The sequence below is a fragment of the Sus scrofa genome, chromosome 3 (genome assembly GCF_054392235.1).
Source record: "Sus scrofa isolate SSC_HxYL_T2T_F1_AM1 chromosome 3, Sscrofa_HxYL_maternal_Yorkshire_Landrace_v2.0, whole genome shotgun sequence".
NCBI classification, from domain to species: Eukaryota; Metazoa; Chordata; class Mammalia; order Artiodactyla; family Suidae; genus Sus; species Sus scrofa.
In genome coordinates, this window is record NC_139385.1 from 106,368,453 (window position 1) to 106,384,082 (window position 15,630).

Below are 15,630 nucleotides of genomic sequence, written 5' to 3' on the forward strand. Positions count from 1 at the left end.
ACTGGGAAGACTGAATGGGCAGTTGCTGCTGTCCTAAGCTATCGTGGACCCCTCGGCCAAAGAAATAACTCTGTCCTCCCCAGTCTCCCCTTATCTGCCCCACTGAGGCTCCCTTGCTGCAGTGAAACGATTCTTCTACAATTTCAAGTGCCTGGAGTTAACTTATTTATTAATTTATTAACTTATTTGTAATGCAGACAAGTTTCAAAGCTCTTATTCCGTTCAATTAAATAGCACAGTGAGCAAAGGTTTTTAACTGCATTTCTAGCAATTGCAGGTGAGGGCCTGCTCTGTCAGTAGAATATAATTACACCAGCCTTCTAATCATCTGCTCATTAATGCCAGCCTTGGTGAGGGGCCTGCTACTTGGTAGATAGGCTTTTTATGGCCTTTAATCTTGTTTTCCTAAGAGCACACAGTGTCCTCACACAACAAAGAGAACCCCCCCACCTGCCCCCAAACCCTCATGCTCAGAGGGTAACAATGTATAAACTACTAATCCATTTGGAAATGATGGCTTTCAATTATCTAAATCTGGTTTGAGGACTGAGCTTCCCTGGTAAATTCAATGGTAAACCCTCGCAGGCTAAGATACACATATGTGCATAAATTCGGGACGCTGCTGTGTAAACCTGGGCCAGCCTCAAGCCTGATCCTCCAATTATTCCACGGCATGAGCCTGGGTCGCTGTCCTACTTCATCTGCACAAACCCAACGAGAGAGAGAGACAGACAGAGAGACAAAGAAAGACCGAGAAAGAAAGACTGAGTGAAACAGAGAGAGGGTGAGAGAGACAGAAATAGAAATAGATGCTTCTGTTTAGCTGGAATTAACCCAATTTCCAACCCATGCAGATTCCCCTTGGCTGGCCTCAGGCTGGTGGTGCAGGCCCCTGAGCTCAGAGCTGCTGTCCTTGGCTCCATCATGGGAAGAAGGGACCCTGTGATTTCTATTTGGGTTGTGAGTTACCTTTAAGTGTGTCCAATGCTTAAACACACAGGTTTGATTAAAAGCACCATCTTTTCCCTGGATTCAGCAGAAAACTAATATGACCTTTTTTTTTTTCCTTTCTCTTACCCTAGCTGATTTTTAAGGGTCAACAATTTCCTAAGAGAAGGAAGAAAAATCCTTTTCATAAGCCTAGTGACAAGTCATCATTTTTGTTCTCTTTGACAATAGTTTCTTCCACTCTCCCACCCCAGAAGATAAAGTACAATACTTTCCTGCAAGAATTCCCAGAAACCTACTCTTACCCTTACTTTGACGTGCCCTTGGCCAAGAAGGGAGGCTGGGCTTGTTCCCAGTTTTACATCTACAGGAGGGAAGTCCCAGAAAACCAGGCACTGGGCAATCGGTGGGTAACCCGGGCCAGAGCCCGGTCCCCAAGGCCCAGTGTTAGGATGAGTTTGGGAGCAGGAACGACCATGGACCAGAAGAGTGGAGGCTGGAGCCACACTCTACAATTTTGAAACTGGGGCAGGCTAGGGCTGGGTCATGTTCATGAGCACACGGAAGGACCTCCACCTCCCTCCTCCATCCCTGGGTCCCTGAAAGGGGCTCGATCTGGGTTATTTATTTGTAGGTTGTGTGTGTGTGTGTTTTGCCACAGAGCACAAGGATACATTTCTGAGATATCATAAGGGGCTCTATTGTACTGTCAGATCAAATCCTAAAGCCATGGGGAAAAGGCAAAGAAACCAGTTAGAAAGAGAAGACCTCAGCCCTTATGAGAAGATTAGCTGTGCTTCTACACAGCTTATGGGCTGCTAGTTTGTTGGCTGGTCTGAACGTTAGCTGTCCTAACCTTGGGATAGATGGATAGATTTAGGAACAATGGGCAAAGGGCTGCACTTGCATTTTCTTCACTGCCACTCCAAGTCACAGCCAATCCTCAGAGCCCAAGACCAGCAGGGCCACTGGGAATCTTCTCAGACTTACCTATTTGAAATCCTTCTGTAATCCTCTCAGCACCCACATCTGCACTGGGGGAACTTATTTTGAAGCATTCTTTCCCAAATATATTTTTTTTTTGCCCTCGGGTTTATCATTCAATGCCTGTACTACACCCAACACTATACTAGATACTGAGACTGAAGGTACAAGCCACTCTGCTCCCATGGGGCCCACAGAAGTCCTTGTCCTTCAGAAATGAGATCCCTTAGGGCAGGGGTCAATGGCTATGCCCCTTAGTAGGCCAGGTATAGGGTTATAGACCTACAATCCTTGCATGTTGATTGGCTGTATAGATTCAAGAACATCTTCTTGGATCACCTGCCAATGGGAAGCCTTACTTGGGAACATGGCCAACTGAATGCACTTGAACTGCACTGTGCAAAATGGTAGCCACTAGCGAAGTGTGGTTACTTAAATTTCATGAAAACCAAGTTCAAAAATTCAGTTCCTTAGTTACAACAGACATAATTCAAATACAGCATAGGTCACATATGGACTATGTGGATACAGAACATTTCCACTGCAGAAAGTTCTACTGGACAGTCCTGTTCTAGAATCATTTCCGAATTCAAGTGTTCTTTCAAGCTGCAAGGGATAGTTTCCATATGCCATCATTGGGTTGCCTGGGCAGCCCCCTCCAACTGAGTTCTCCTGATCCAGCAAGCAAGCTCTTGGAGAACCATGGATTACTTCAACCCATCTATTAAGTTGGGGCCGTACAAGCTCTGCCAACCTTCAAGGTCCAACTCAAGGGCCATGTCCTCTCTTTTCCTGAAGTCTCTCAGCCCTCTTCTTCTCTGAATGGATGTACTGGCTACTACAGCACATAAGCCAAGTTGATAACCCGCTGTCTTGTATTATGCTCCATAGGGCTGTTCCATAAGGTTGTGCAGACTGTTACCTGCACAAGGGTGCTCAGCTGAGGGGGGTGAGTAGGGACTAAGATTTCACCTTCCACTCGCCAGGCTGTATGCCTTGGGGTGTGGGTGTGTCCCAGAGAAAGGGGCCCTTTTCCTGGTTTGCGTGACTGTGTCATACAGGCTGGTGGCAGCCTTGGTTCTTGCACCATCTTGAGGGCATGAGTCTTGTCTGACACACAGGATGGTGACTCTGGGAAAGAAGGGACTGGATTTTCTCCTTTCCCTCTGGTCACTCCCCACTCAAGGCCAGATTCTGCAGACACAAGGAAGACACAGGAGACACTCCTGGAACTTACAGTTCTGGTGACTTTTGGTCATGTTCTCCGAGTCCAGGGCATGGTAGAACTCATATGCTGAGCGGCCGAGCAGCTCCTCGGGGTGGTAACCAATCAGTTCTGTGATTCTGAATTTTTAAAAAAAGCAAAGGGGAAGAGAGACCATGTGAATGTGACCAGGGGCTCAAGGACCAAGTCCATTATGCCAATGCAGACGTTTAGGTGAACCCACGCCACACTTCCCAGTGGGACCATCACCTGTGCAAAAACATGGTGGTCAACCTGCAACTGCGGGTCCACCCAGTGGCTACTCTTCCTGCCCTTCCTGAAGCTGTGTTGCAGGGGCAGGAAAAGCACCTCTTCAGGAGCAGACTCCCTACTCCCCACCCCAATGACCACACATATGCCTATGCTCCAGGGACCACTGGACGAGGGACTCACACACCCCTGAACCGCCAGTTTTTGAAGGCAAGGGAGCAGAGATGCAGGGAGGGAGACAATCTGCTTGATGTTTACACAAGGGTCCAGAGGCAGGGCAAAAGTGAGAACGGGAACCTCCTGACTACTAGGTCAAGCTTAGTCTAGTAGAGGGTGATATAAATGAAACGTGAAAATCAAGTGGTCCGAAGTGAGTAAAAGCATGGAGGCAGCTTTTGCAAGTGTGTTTATTGTGGAGCAAAGAGGCACCCAGGCAGGCAGAGCCCCATCTGTGCTTAAACCTTCATCCCTCAGGTCCTGCTGGGTGACCTCAGATACTTCTCAGACATCGCATCTGCCTTCGTGGGTTCTCCTCTTTGTCCCTCCCGACCTCAAGGAAAGGCATTGGGTCGGGGGAAGGGGAGGGCAGGAGGTGCTGAGAGAAACAAATCCAAAATCTGAGTCCTAGAAATCGGCCTCTTCATGACACTCTAATAGGCAGTTCTGAGATGACAAGGCTTGGCCGTCCCCTGCAAGGTGTCGGGCTTTGATGGGATGTGGGCCGAGAAAAGGCAAGTATGGAGAACGGTGAAGAATCACTTCCATCTCTGAGGACCCCTCTTCTCTGTGCTGGAATCATTAAGATAAACAAAGCCCTGCCCAGGAACCATCAGATTAGCGGCTTTGCCACGTCACACCTAAACACTACTTCTCGTAATCTTTGCTCTCACATTTTTTTCTAGCGGGCTCATTGTCTTGTTTGCTTAGCCTGTCACACACAAGCAGGGCTGGGGAGATTCTCGTCATTACAGGCTCTGTGTCAAAATGCACAGCCTGTCACCCGTCCATGCTGGAGACGAGCAGCAGGGAGGGGAAGGCAGAGGCCGTGGCTCCCTGCTTTCCTGTCTCTCCTCCTCTTTCCGGCTCCAGACCGGTTTTGCACAGGTCAGACGAAACCATCCTAGAGTGCTGTTTCCATTCCGTCACTCCCCTCCCCATGCTTGCCTGTCCCCGACCACATCCAGAGTAAATAAACTCTGCCGAACTTCCAGTCCCCCCAGAATCCGGAGTCTACCTTCTCAGCAGTTGGATGTGCAGCTGACGGGCGGCGTGTCAGGTCACCCCCCACCTCCCCTGGGGTGGATCCCTTTCCTCGCAGTTCCCAGCCCCGCAAACCCCTGCTTGCTATAGAGCCCTGAGGCTTCTCTTCTCCAAGCCCTGACAATGGCAGGGCCAGCTCAAAGCCTTGCCTTGTCCACAGAGCTTTCTCCAAGTCCCCCGGCTCGTCCAGTCCCAATAGGCAGACACAGTGTCATAAGGAATGACGTATTCTTCCCTCCACACCTGAGGCTGCCAACCCCTGAACTCTGGGGCCACTTTCTCCTTCGATCTCTGCTACGATGGATGCTCTATAACTAATGGAAAAGTCAACCAAGGGATTGATTTTCTTTGGGGGCCAAGGCCTAATGAGAGCCCTGTCTATTCCAGCACCGCTAAGGGACCTGGGCCCTCACGATCCACTTTCTTCTGAGAACACGGTCACCTGGCTCAGGGCACATGGTGTACACACGCAGCCCTCCGCTCAGCCCTCAGGATATTCAAGCCACCTTTCTCCACTCTGTGAGGTGTGTCTGGTGTGGAGGTGGGCAGAGAAGAGGCAAGTTCTCTGCCTCCACAAGATGTGGGGGTAAAAGCCTTTGTCCAACAACGGGCCACACGACAGGGCTGAGGCGCTTAGGTCTCAGCTGATCCAGCCCAGCGGCGATGTCTCCAGTGAGATTCCAGCAGCTCACTCGCCCCAGCCAGCTGGTCTCAGACTGTGAGGATCTGTCCCCTGAGCAGAGAGCTCTCTGAACTCACCAGCCACAGACATGTTCCTTGGTGGCCTAACCCTGGAGCCAGCACCCAAAGGCGCCGTAGCCAAGGTGGATACTCAGGGAGAACAAGGAGATGGAACAGTGCTGGCCCTTCCCTTCCGACCCCCAAACAACTTTTCTGATGGGTCCCGTCCCTTTCAGGCTTCGCCTGGGAATCAGAACTGCACCTGCGGGCCATGCGGACAATGGGCTGGCCACTTATAGGCTCACCAATTTGCCAGATAAACTTCTGGTTCCGAGACTAGGGCTAGAATTTCCTCGAGACCCTCAAAAATCAGGCTATTCTCGGAAAGATTCGATCTTCCTCTGTGAAGAGATTCCACTTTCTTTCAAGATTAGAATCTCTAAAATGTTCAAAGTCATTGTGTGTTATAATCAGCCTCAAATAAAATGTTTTTAAATCGAATTCACGCACCATCCATTAGGCACACAATGGGCGTGTTTTGGAGTCGGACAAACAAACCTTGATTTCAGAATTGCCAGCTCGCTTCCCAGTAGTAGTCTTCATTTATCTTGTCAACTAAAATAAATATTTAACGTCTCCTTCTTCGCTCCTTTAAACAGACAACTATAAAAACTGGGAAATACACACACCCCAAACACAATCGAAGAACATTCGAATGGTCAGACGTCACAAAACCAGGAAACCCCAACTCAAAGCTGATGGTCGTTCCCCTCCATCTGCAGGCACGCCGACGCCAGCGGAGGGGCTGATGAACCCAGTTTGTTTATAGGGCTGCTCGTCACAGCCCAACAGGGCCTTCCCGCTCATTTCCCTCCGTCCCAGGGAAGCCTGCGGAGCTGGGCTATGATAACACAATTGCATTCTCTCCACCAGAGGCAGGGTATCTATTTTTTTTTTTTTCTTTTTCTAATTAAGCGCTCCAGACTCTCTGGAGGAAAAAAAAAAAATCAGTTTGGGGTCACTCATAAGTTTAAAACATCAACTCAGGCAGGGCTGCTCTGTCTGCAGAGAAGGAGACATACAAGGGCTTAATTCCCCAGACTGCAGAAATGAGGACAGAGGGCCCTATGTAATGATAAAGTAGGAAAAGAACCACATCCAAGATGAGGCGAGGAGAGAGCTGTGGACATGGCCGGATGGCCAGAGGAGGCAGAGGAAGAAGGGACAGAGAAGAAGCCAAACTTGACCATGTAGAGAAAAGAAGGTGGTTAAGTGCTGAAGTTACCGCTGCCCCCAAGGAAATGGGTGAGTCAGAGCGAGGGGCTCTGGAGTTCAGCGGCAGCTGTGCCTCATGGCATAAAATGATGGTTACTGCGCGTCCATCGCTCTTAACCCTTCAAAATATTCCAGGGCTCTTTTCAACACGGACCACCTGTGGCCGAGAGCTGGGGAGAAATGGACACTCGGGCGGCCGTGTCAGTGTGGTCGCCTGAGAAGGCAGAAGAAGTCCAGCGAAGGCCTGAGCCGGTCGCCTGTGCCACACGCCCGTCCACGTGGGCTGCGGCAGCAAGCTCCCTGCCTTCCCTCGCCCAGCCGGTCTGACTCACAACCTGGAGTCAAACGAGGTCTGGCTGCAGTTTGTACTCCTGTTCCCTACGAGAGCACAGGAGTTGCTCCGTAAATGAATCATGTAGACAAGGTGGTTAGAAAGTATTTAAACTATTTGAGAGATTGAAAGTTTTAAGGACTTCATAACCACCTATTTGTTTTCCAAAGAATGCATCTGCTAATAAAACCGTCCTTCTATTAAAGTCTGCATTCTTTCCTTCCTCCTTTCCCGCAAGGGGCTCTCCCAGGCAACACGTGACTCACCTCATTTTGGTTTCTGCATGTGCTTATAAGCTTTGAACTTGTCTTTTCTTAATAATAATCCAGACTCTTCACTAACTCCGATTTCAATGCATTTTAACATATTTCTATCCAGATTTTCTTTGCTTTGAACAATAAGACTTTTGCCTCGTGTTTTCCTCACAGAGCACAAAGTTATGAGAAAGTCTATACAACTAGCTCTGTCGTTAATGGATAATGACTCTCCATCCCGGCAGTGTGACGTGTTAGAGGTGGGGTGAATTTATACATAGCTCAGTTCTGGATTGACCTTGAGGGACCCCAAATGCCACGGCTGCCTTTCATTACCTTGCAACCCACCAGCAGTAAGAGGAAATGTGCCTTGAATTGCAGCAAGAGAGAAGCAGGTCATAGAGAGGAATAATTATTGTGATGTCTATTAACTTTGAAATAAATTCCAAAGAGAATTTGCAGAGCTGCTTCTTCCCAGGAGTATCTCGAGCAGATGAGACAGGAGGACACAGGAGTGTTTCTCATGTATATGCTCAAACTTTCTTCGTGCTCATTTCAGAACATCACTCTTTGGAGGAGATACAGATGCACCAGAAGAGCACTTAAGATTTCTTTTACCTCAGGGCTTTAAAGAAACACACTCTACCTTCTTACATAAGAAAGGTAGAGAAAGACCACCGTGTATGTCTGCACATCTGCACAAATGTTTGGAATAGACTAAATATAAAAATAAAAACTACACGTAGTATATCATTCCAAAAGATCACTGTGAACGTAAAGATGCCACCTGTCCCCTAAAAAATATAAAACAGTTTGTTCCATCTATCTCAGTATGCAATGCAGGTATATATTCCTTTACTATTAATTTGCCCAAAGTCAGCCTATGTTCTTCTCAGACTTTAACACCATTGCCTTTCGGGTATTTTGATTGTGTGTCTTACAACTCATGTCTCTCTCTAGTTTTACGGGTGGATAGCCTCTTAGGATCCTCAACTATCTCCTCATTTTTATCACCATTACCATCCCCGACTTTTTGATCAAAAGAATTCATCATAAATTGGATCCACAGAATTTGAAATGCAGACATCTTCACTTATTCAACTGTGACTCTTGTATTATTACATCCTTTGTTGCCTGAATCCAATGACAAAATGGGGTTGCCCTCAGATTCTTTATCCGTAAAAATTACAAGATCCTCTTTGTTAATTTGATAATTTTACTCTTACTTTGATACTTTTCCCCCTTGTGCTACTTCTCTCATCCACATAACTTGCTTTTAAAATTAGTTTCCAAGGTACAGGAAGACTCATAAAATACACGGAAACAGTGGGATTTGTGCATTATAAATTTTGCCTCACTCTCTTTGATGGCTTGGGTGCCTTCACAGTTACTCTATTCCTCCACTAGATGGCGCCTCCACGTGACTGTAAGAACCACCCCACTGCATTTAAACTCCTTGGGAACAACTTTTGTCTTCCCTTTGGGTGAATGGAATGTTCAATTTGTGCCATTCACTGTTGTTTCATTAAGTTGCTCATGTCTCAAACTCTAAATTCTTGGTGATCCGGAATCATCTTTTTTCTTCTTTGATACAATTATAATGTCTCTGACTTTGGGTTAGGTACATAGCAAATACTCAATAAATAACATTTCATTAACTGGCTGCTCAATTTAGGAAACAGAGTATTATACCTCTGTTTGGGTCACAAATGGTGACGAGATCATCCATTACACTGATAATCAGGATATTCTTCTTCTTTAACCTTATTACTCAGCTTTATCTCCCTATCTAGAGCAGTTGACTATATATACACATATGTGTAACTGGCATATAAATTGTTATAGAATTCACTTAAGATATTTACTACATTTCAAATAATTAATACAGGATTTGATATGGTCTTCTGACCCTTTATTAAGAGGAGCAGGATGAATGCTTTTTGAACCATCTGCATTCCTTTATTTAATTTCACATGTTTCAGAATCAGCAGTTTCAGCTTCAACTGATTTTGGAAACCTGAGATTAGACTTCTCTTTTCTTTCTATTCCCCCCCCTTCCCTCTTTCCCCTCCCTTCTCTTTTTCTCTATGACCCTTTTTTTCTTTTTTTCTTCTTTTTTTTTTTTGTTGTTTATGTCTATGGTCTCAATACATCTAAGAAGAAGTAACAAACAGGCTCAAAAGTTATTTTATGGATTCTAATTTCCTTACATTTTCATCATATTCTTTCTAAATTTCCCATGGGGAAAATAATCGCCTTTGTGGAAAAACACAGGCCCTCATATGTGTCAGATGTCATCAAATCTAGGGAATTCCCCCCACCCCCACCCCAGGCTATGAAAGTGTTGGTTTCTGAAGCATTGGTCTTATAAGAGCAGAGTGTGTGTCTCTGTGTGTGCAAGAGAGAGAGAGAGGGGGACTAGGAATGTGTGTATACCTTTCCCCATCCCAATACAAAGAGTGAAAACAAGAAAAGCTACCAAAACCAAAAAATCCTACCAAAAAATCCTGGTCCTCATCAAAGCAATCAAGAAATAACACAAAGGGATTAAAGACTTAAAATAGTCACTTTATAAACTGTCTAAGCCATGTCTGTGTCCTTGTTAACTAATCTGCTAATCCGTTAAACACAACTTCTGTGTGGCACAGTATTCTGTGTCTTTAAATGACTCTGCATCCATCTCTCCAGCACCAGTGAATTCAGAGTCTGGGCCGTGTAATTAGGTTTCTTGAAAAGCAAGATTCTGCTGAAAGTGCAGTGTGTCCAGCAAACTTACAAGCAATATCACCCTCCACACTCTGACTCACAAAGCCCTAAATCACAGGTTCCTTCAAACCAAGATCGACTCTGCCTCCCAGCCCTGAGCCAAGCTAAGAAGCCGGCACAGGGTCTCTCCCCCTTGTGCAAAGAAGGTCTTCTTCACTCTCAGACACCCGATTCCACATATTATCACCCCCTCTCCTTTTACCCGAAGGTTAGATGCGTTCAGGAAATGATCTGAAATTCATCCAAAACAAGATAATGAATGAGGGAAAACTTCAAAGTGTCCTTTCTAGAGGCTTTTTTCTTTTCCCTTTACTTTAACAAAGATCAAAGTCTTAAGCTTAGAGAAAAAAATCTCTCTTTTCTGTTATCTAGGGATGAGAGGTTATTTTCTAGGACAGGCAGGGTTTTCCCAGTGCTTTGGGGTCACATTAGGGCTGTGGTTCACATGCATCTTTCACTGTCTGCAGCCCTCCTGCTGCTCCCAGGCTGTCTGGCTAAGGCACTGGCAGTGCCGTGCCCCCACCCTGCCACCTCAAAGCTGGAGACATATGGGCTATGGGACAGGATTTCTCTTGTCTCAGAAGATTACGGACAGAGGTGTATCGTACAAAACCACATCTTCTGCCCAGAATGGTCCTCTGACTACAAAGACTGCATCTGATAAATAACTTTACACACAGCGTGGATTTCTCTGGTGCCTGCCTTTGGAATAATCTTTCTAATTATCATCGTCATCACAATAATGACAATATGAACAGCCCTAAGTGCTGACTATGTCAAAGTTCCAGGGCATAAGTCTTCCTACGTGACATTTTCTCCTGATGAGGTTAGAGCACTTCTATGTCTGGAACTACCCGCTACCTCCACAAGCCTTGACCACTGTGGTGGTCAGAGCTGGGGGACAGGAATGACTCAAGGACACTTTTACAAAAGTTCTTAAACCGTGCCTGGAGTCCAGTCCTAAGGAGGGGCACCAGGTATCACCAGGTCAGTCCAGAATCAGGGGAGAGAAACTCGGCTGAGACTGGAAAGCAGGGTCCCACCCACAAAGGAGCCCAGACAGCCCCCGGGACAGGATGTCCAGGAGAGGAGAGAAAGGCTGAGCGGGAGCTCTCTCCTGGCACCTGTGGCTTCCTGCTGGCTGGAAGGCAAGGCAGTTTCCTGCTGGTGGTCTCTCCTTCTTCCAGACCCCCTGCCTCTACATGCCTCCAGAAGGGATCCTGGCCCTGAGTTTAGTGGGAGCTTGGCTTTGGGGGATGGCAAAGGCAGGGAGCGAGACATGCACAGGAACCAAAAGCCTCCCATGTTACAGGGTCTGTACTTTTCAAAGTGCCTCCATAGCTTCATTCCCATCTCAGTGATCCTGTGAGACAGGTGGAGAAAGTATTTTCTTCTGCGCCTCACAGAAGGGGAAGCTGAGAGCTCAGGGTTTGTGCAGAAACCCTAGAAGGTGAGAGAGGAGTGGCTGGAGCAGCAGCGAGTTACCACCAGCACTGGGACAACCCTGCAGGCTACAACTGGTCCCACACACTGCTCGCCAGGCCATAATGGCATCTCCTTGGGCCAGGCCTACCCGGCCAGCTCCTTCCTGTGGCCTGTCCATCTCTCCCTGACAGCAGCCATTGCCTGTGGCCTCTCTCCTTCCCTGTATCTCTCCTTCCACCTCCCGATCCTCCCACATTCCCAGTTCCCCGGGCAGATGCCAGGCAGTGGGGGAGTCAGAGATGCATCCCCAAACCCCTCCCATGACAACCCCAGGCTCTTCCCCACCTGTTTCAACTCTCACCTTAAAACTAGAGTGACCTGGATAACCTGTGCAATCTTAGGGGTTCTTTGAACCATTTTAATAAAGAAATAATTTAGGATGAGAACTGCAGCGAATACTGAGAACACTGCTTATCAGATTTGAACGTGGGCCTCTCACCGAGGCAAGACCCTTAACCACTCCATTCTCCCATAAGAGAGTTTCCAGCTGGGCTTGTCTTTGGGGGTTAGAGTCTGACACACTAGTTCCTTTCATTGAAAAACCTCCCAGTGCAGATTGGACAGTGGCTGGAGCGGAGGTGACACAGGAGCAGCAAAGGCTGAAGGGAAGAGCTCATTAATGGCAGAGAACATGCAGGCGCTTCCAGGCCAGAAACTCAAGCGCTCGGGGCTGGGCTCTGAACTGGGGGTGCGGATGGGGCTCTCCAGACCCTCGTCTCCTGGGAGGGAGAGTACCTGGAGCTTTCCTAGGAGCCTGACACACATGTGGAGGAGTTGTACACACCTCCACCATCCACCCGATGACAGCCACACCCCAGGACAGCTCTGTAGTCAGCCCCGACGCTACGTCTCGGGAGACCTCCAAATACAGTATGAGAAACCCCTTGGCGGCGCCGATGGGACAGAGCTGCATCCTGCACCCAGCAGGACAACATCAACGTCCAGACCTGCACCCCGACTACAGGCGCACACACACACACACACACACACACACACACACACACGCATGCACGCACGCGCACACGCCCCGCTGGGCCCCACCTGTCGTCGCAGTAGGTGAACTTCATGTCCATGCTGTGGCGGCTCAGGAAGGTCTTGCTGTCCAGGGGGATGTCCATGTGGGACGGGTGCTGGATGGGCTCGCACATGATGATGAGGCAGGACAGCAGCGGCTCCTTGCAGCCGCAGAGACTGCTGTGAGGGGGGCAGTTGTTGTAGACCTTCACCTGGCCCGTGCAGTGCAGGACCTGGAGACCAGCCGCGGAGGGTCAGACGTGGGGCTGAGAGCACGGGGGGCGGGGCGGGGGGCGGGGACACACCTGGGACGCCAACCCGGGCCTGACGTCTCCTACCTTCCAGGTGGCTGACTTGAGGTTGACGGTGCGGCCTCTGTTGGTGACGGTGCACTTCATCCTCATGAAGAAGTCCCGCTCGGTGGACATGTCTTTGCTTTTCTTCCCAAAACCAGAGCCTGGGGGGCAGGGGGGGAGGGCGGGGGACACCACTGAGTTCCGTTCTGGGTTTATACTCACAAGGGGGCGGGCAGTGTTGCCGGGCAACGTGTTTATTCCCCAAGGAGCTGCTCGGAGCACCTGCAGCCTGCTGTGGATGCTCACTGCCACCACGGCCTGTGGCCAAGGCTGCCTGGGCTCCAGCGGGTCCCCCACTGCAGTGCAAGTTGCTTGAGGGCCAGGGCTGTCCGCTCTTTTATCTCCCGCTGCACCTCGCCCTGCGGAGCAGCCACGCGATGAGTGACCGACCATTGGCCATTATCTCAGCAAACCTCTCCCTGGCAGGCCCGGGTTCCCGGGAAGGAATTCCTAGGGACGGCCTGGGCGAGACCACAATTGCTCCAAGGGGATAAGCCTCTCAGGTTAGTAATGCCCCTCAGACACTCGTCTTTCCTTCCTTCCTGCCCCTCAGGAACTCAAACCCTCCAGTGCCCTATTTTCAACCTGCACTGGCTGCATCAAGGATCCTGCATCATTTGCCCTGTCCCTTTGGTGACATCTGTCAAGGATCAAGAGAGACTGTTGGTCCAAATCTCCTATGGTGAGCAAATTCACCTTGAGGATCGACTCAACATGGATCCTATCCTCTCTCAGCCAGAATGAAATAAATCACCAGGACAAATAAGAGTGCTGGCTTCCTCAGAGTCTCCAGATAACCGACCCATTCAGGACTCCTCCCACTTTTTATAAAAAAAAAAAAGTGATGAATGCAATAGGTGACAGATGAGTTCCCCTGTTCATGTCTAAAACCTGCCATCCTGGACCTACCCAGGTACACTCCTGCCCCCTGCCCAGCCTCCCAGAACAATCCAGAGCCTTGTTTCAAAGTGTCACATCCCTCGCTCTGGACATGGCCATCAGCTCCTTCACCTAAACCTTTGACTCTATCTTCAGCATCCCTAGGAGTGCCCACTAAGTAACAGACCAGGTGGTGAATATTTTTTTTTTTTTTTTCCTTAAGAGAGACTATTTCTCCATCATGACTACACCACCATCTCTCCCATACTCACGTTTCTTACAATTGTAATTTCCACAGATGGGGTGTGACTATCATGGGATAGTCTTGTATCTTGGGGCCTGGACCCCCCACCAGGGCTGGCTCAGGGGCTGGGGGGAAGGAGGCTGGAGGCCTCATCTGTGGCCGTGGCACAGGTCATGACTGTGGCCTCCTAACCTGCTCACCTCTGCATTCTCTCCATCCTGCAGTTTGGTTAATCTTTCTAAACATAGCTCCAACCAGTTACCCCGCCCCTGCTCAAAGAGCTTCCCTCTGTGTACGGGATGACGTCCAAGGCCCAATACCTGGCCTGCACAGCCTTCCACACTCAGCCTCACAGCCTTATCTTCTTTGGGTGCTCACACTGACCCTTTGCTTACAGATCATGAGTCCACTCGGGCCGGCACCTTCAAAGGCTTTGCTGAGTTCACTGATTTTGATCCCGAGTCCTCCACACATGGACCAAGAGACCTCAAGTTCTACTTGGATCGACAGAGTCGAGTCACACTGAATCATGGCACTTGAGAGCTGGAAGGTCCTAGACTTTTCCTGGTCCAGTACCGTCAATTTGAAAAAAAGACTCCAAGGAACAGAGCAACGAAGTGACTTGGTTCAGGTCACAGTGAGACTGAGCCTAGGGGCAGAGGTTGAACTGAGACTGAGAAGCCAAGGGCCCAAAGGCTTCCAGAGTAGAGAAGAAATAAGAGACTTCCTGATTTATTCAGGCTGCCAGCACCTGTTTTAGAAAGGGATTTGGAAACTCTGGTAGCCCCTTCCTCATTGTGCCAAATGAGCCTTTCTCAGCAGCCCAGAGAAGACACCAAATAGCCCATGGAGTGCTCCCCAGCCTGTGTACGCCCAGGAGGGAGAACAGAGGGGTCGGAGGAGGCAGCAGGGTGGCGGGGGGTCAGGGGGAGGCAGTTGTACCTCCTGTACTGTGCAGGCTCCGTAACAAGGGCTGAAGTGCGCTAAGGAAGTGTCTGTCTGCTTTTGCAGTGTGTGTGGTAATAGCAGCAAAATCTTGCAGGCTTGGTACCACTACCTCTGCCATTCAGGATGGACAAGCACGCACTCCATGGCAGTGCCAGGTGAGTGAGGTAAAGGGGAGGTCTAGATTTGGGTGGAACCTGTCCAAGGCAGAGATCAACTCTCAGGTTGTCACTGAGCACCTATCTTCACAAAGCTTCAATCCACGTGACAATACACCCATTTGTACCTTTGTGGGAACATCCCCAGTTGCAAGAGATGAAGCAGCAAGCTCTGACTGTCACTGCAAAGGGCTTTCTGCTTGTATGGGCCCTTCCAGCCAATGGCATCTGCTGGAGCCCCCACAGGGAGGGTGCAGTGCCTGAGACCTTTTAAGTCTCTTCTCCATCAAACACTATCTGTCCCATTTCTTATCACCGGGGGCCCAACTTCATTCATTCACTGACTCCAAAGGTGGCCCCAGTGAGCCCAGTACTCCTGTCTGTAATTCCCTCCCACCGTGGATGGGACCGGCCTGTAACTCTGGCTAACGACAGAATGAGGCAGAGTGCTGCTGTGCCAGCTTCAGGACTAAGCCTTCGGAAGGTCTGACAGCTTCCAATTTTGTCCTTTTTGGGAACCCTGAGTTGCTGTGTAAGAAGTCCAGCTACCCTGGAGACCCCATGTGGACAGGGAGG

The 15,630-nt window shown here is 49.0% G+C and overlaps 1 protein-coding gene across 1 annotated transcript in view; it reads right to left on the reverse strand.

The window, feature by feature from the left end:
- The window catches only part of EPAS1 (endothelial PAS domain protein 1), a gene marked incomplete at its 3' end in the record, with an annotated part of 85,965 nt that overhangs the window by 12,070 nt on the left and 58,265 nt on the right, over positions 1–15,630 (reverse strand). The window contains 3 exon segments of the mRNA NM_001097420.1: positions 3,170–3,276; positions 12,500–12,705; positions 12,811–12,929. Of these exon segments, the coding sequence (NP_001090889.1) occupies positions 3,170–3,276; positions 12,500–12,705; positions 12,811–12,929 (432 nt within the window).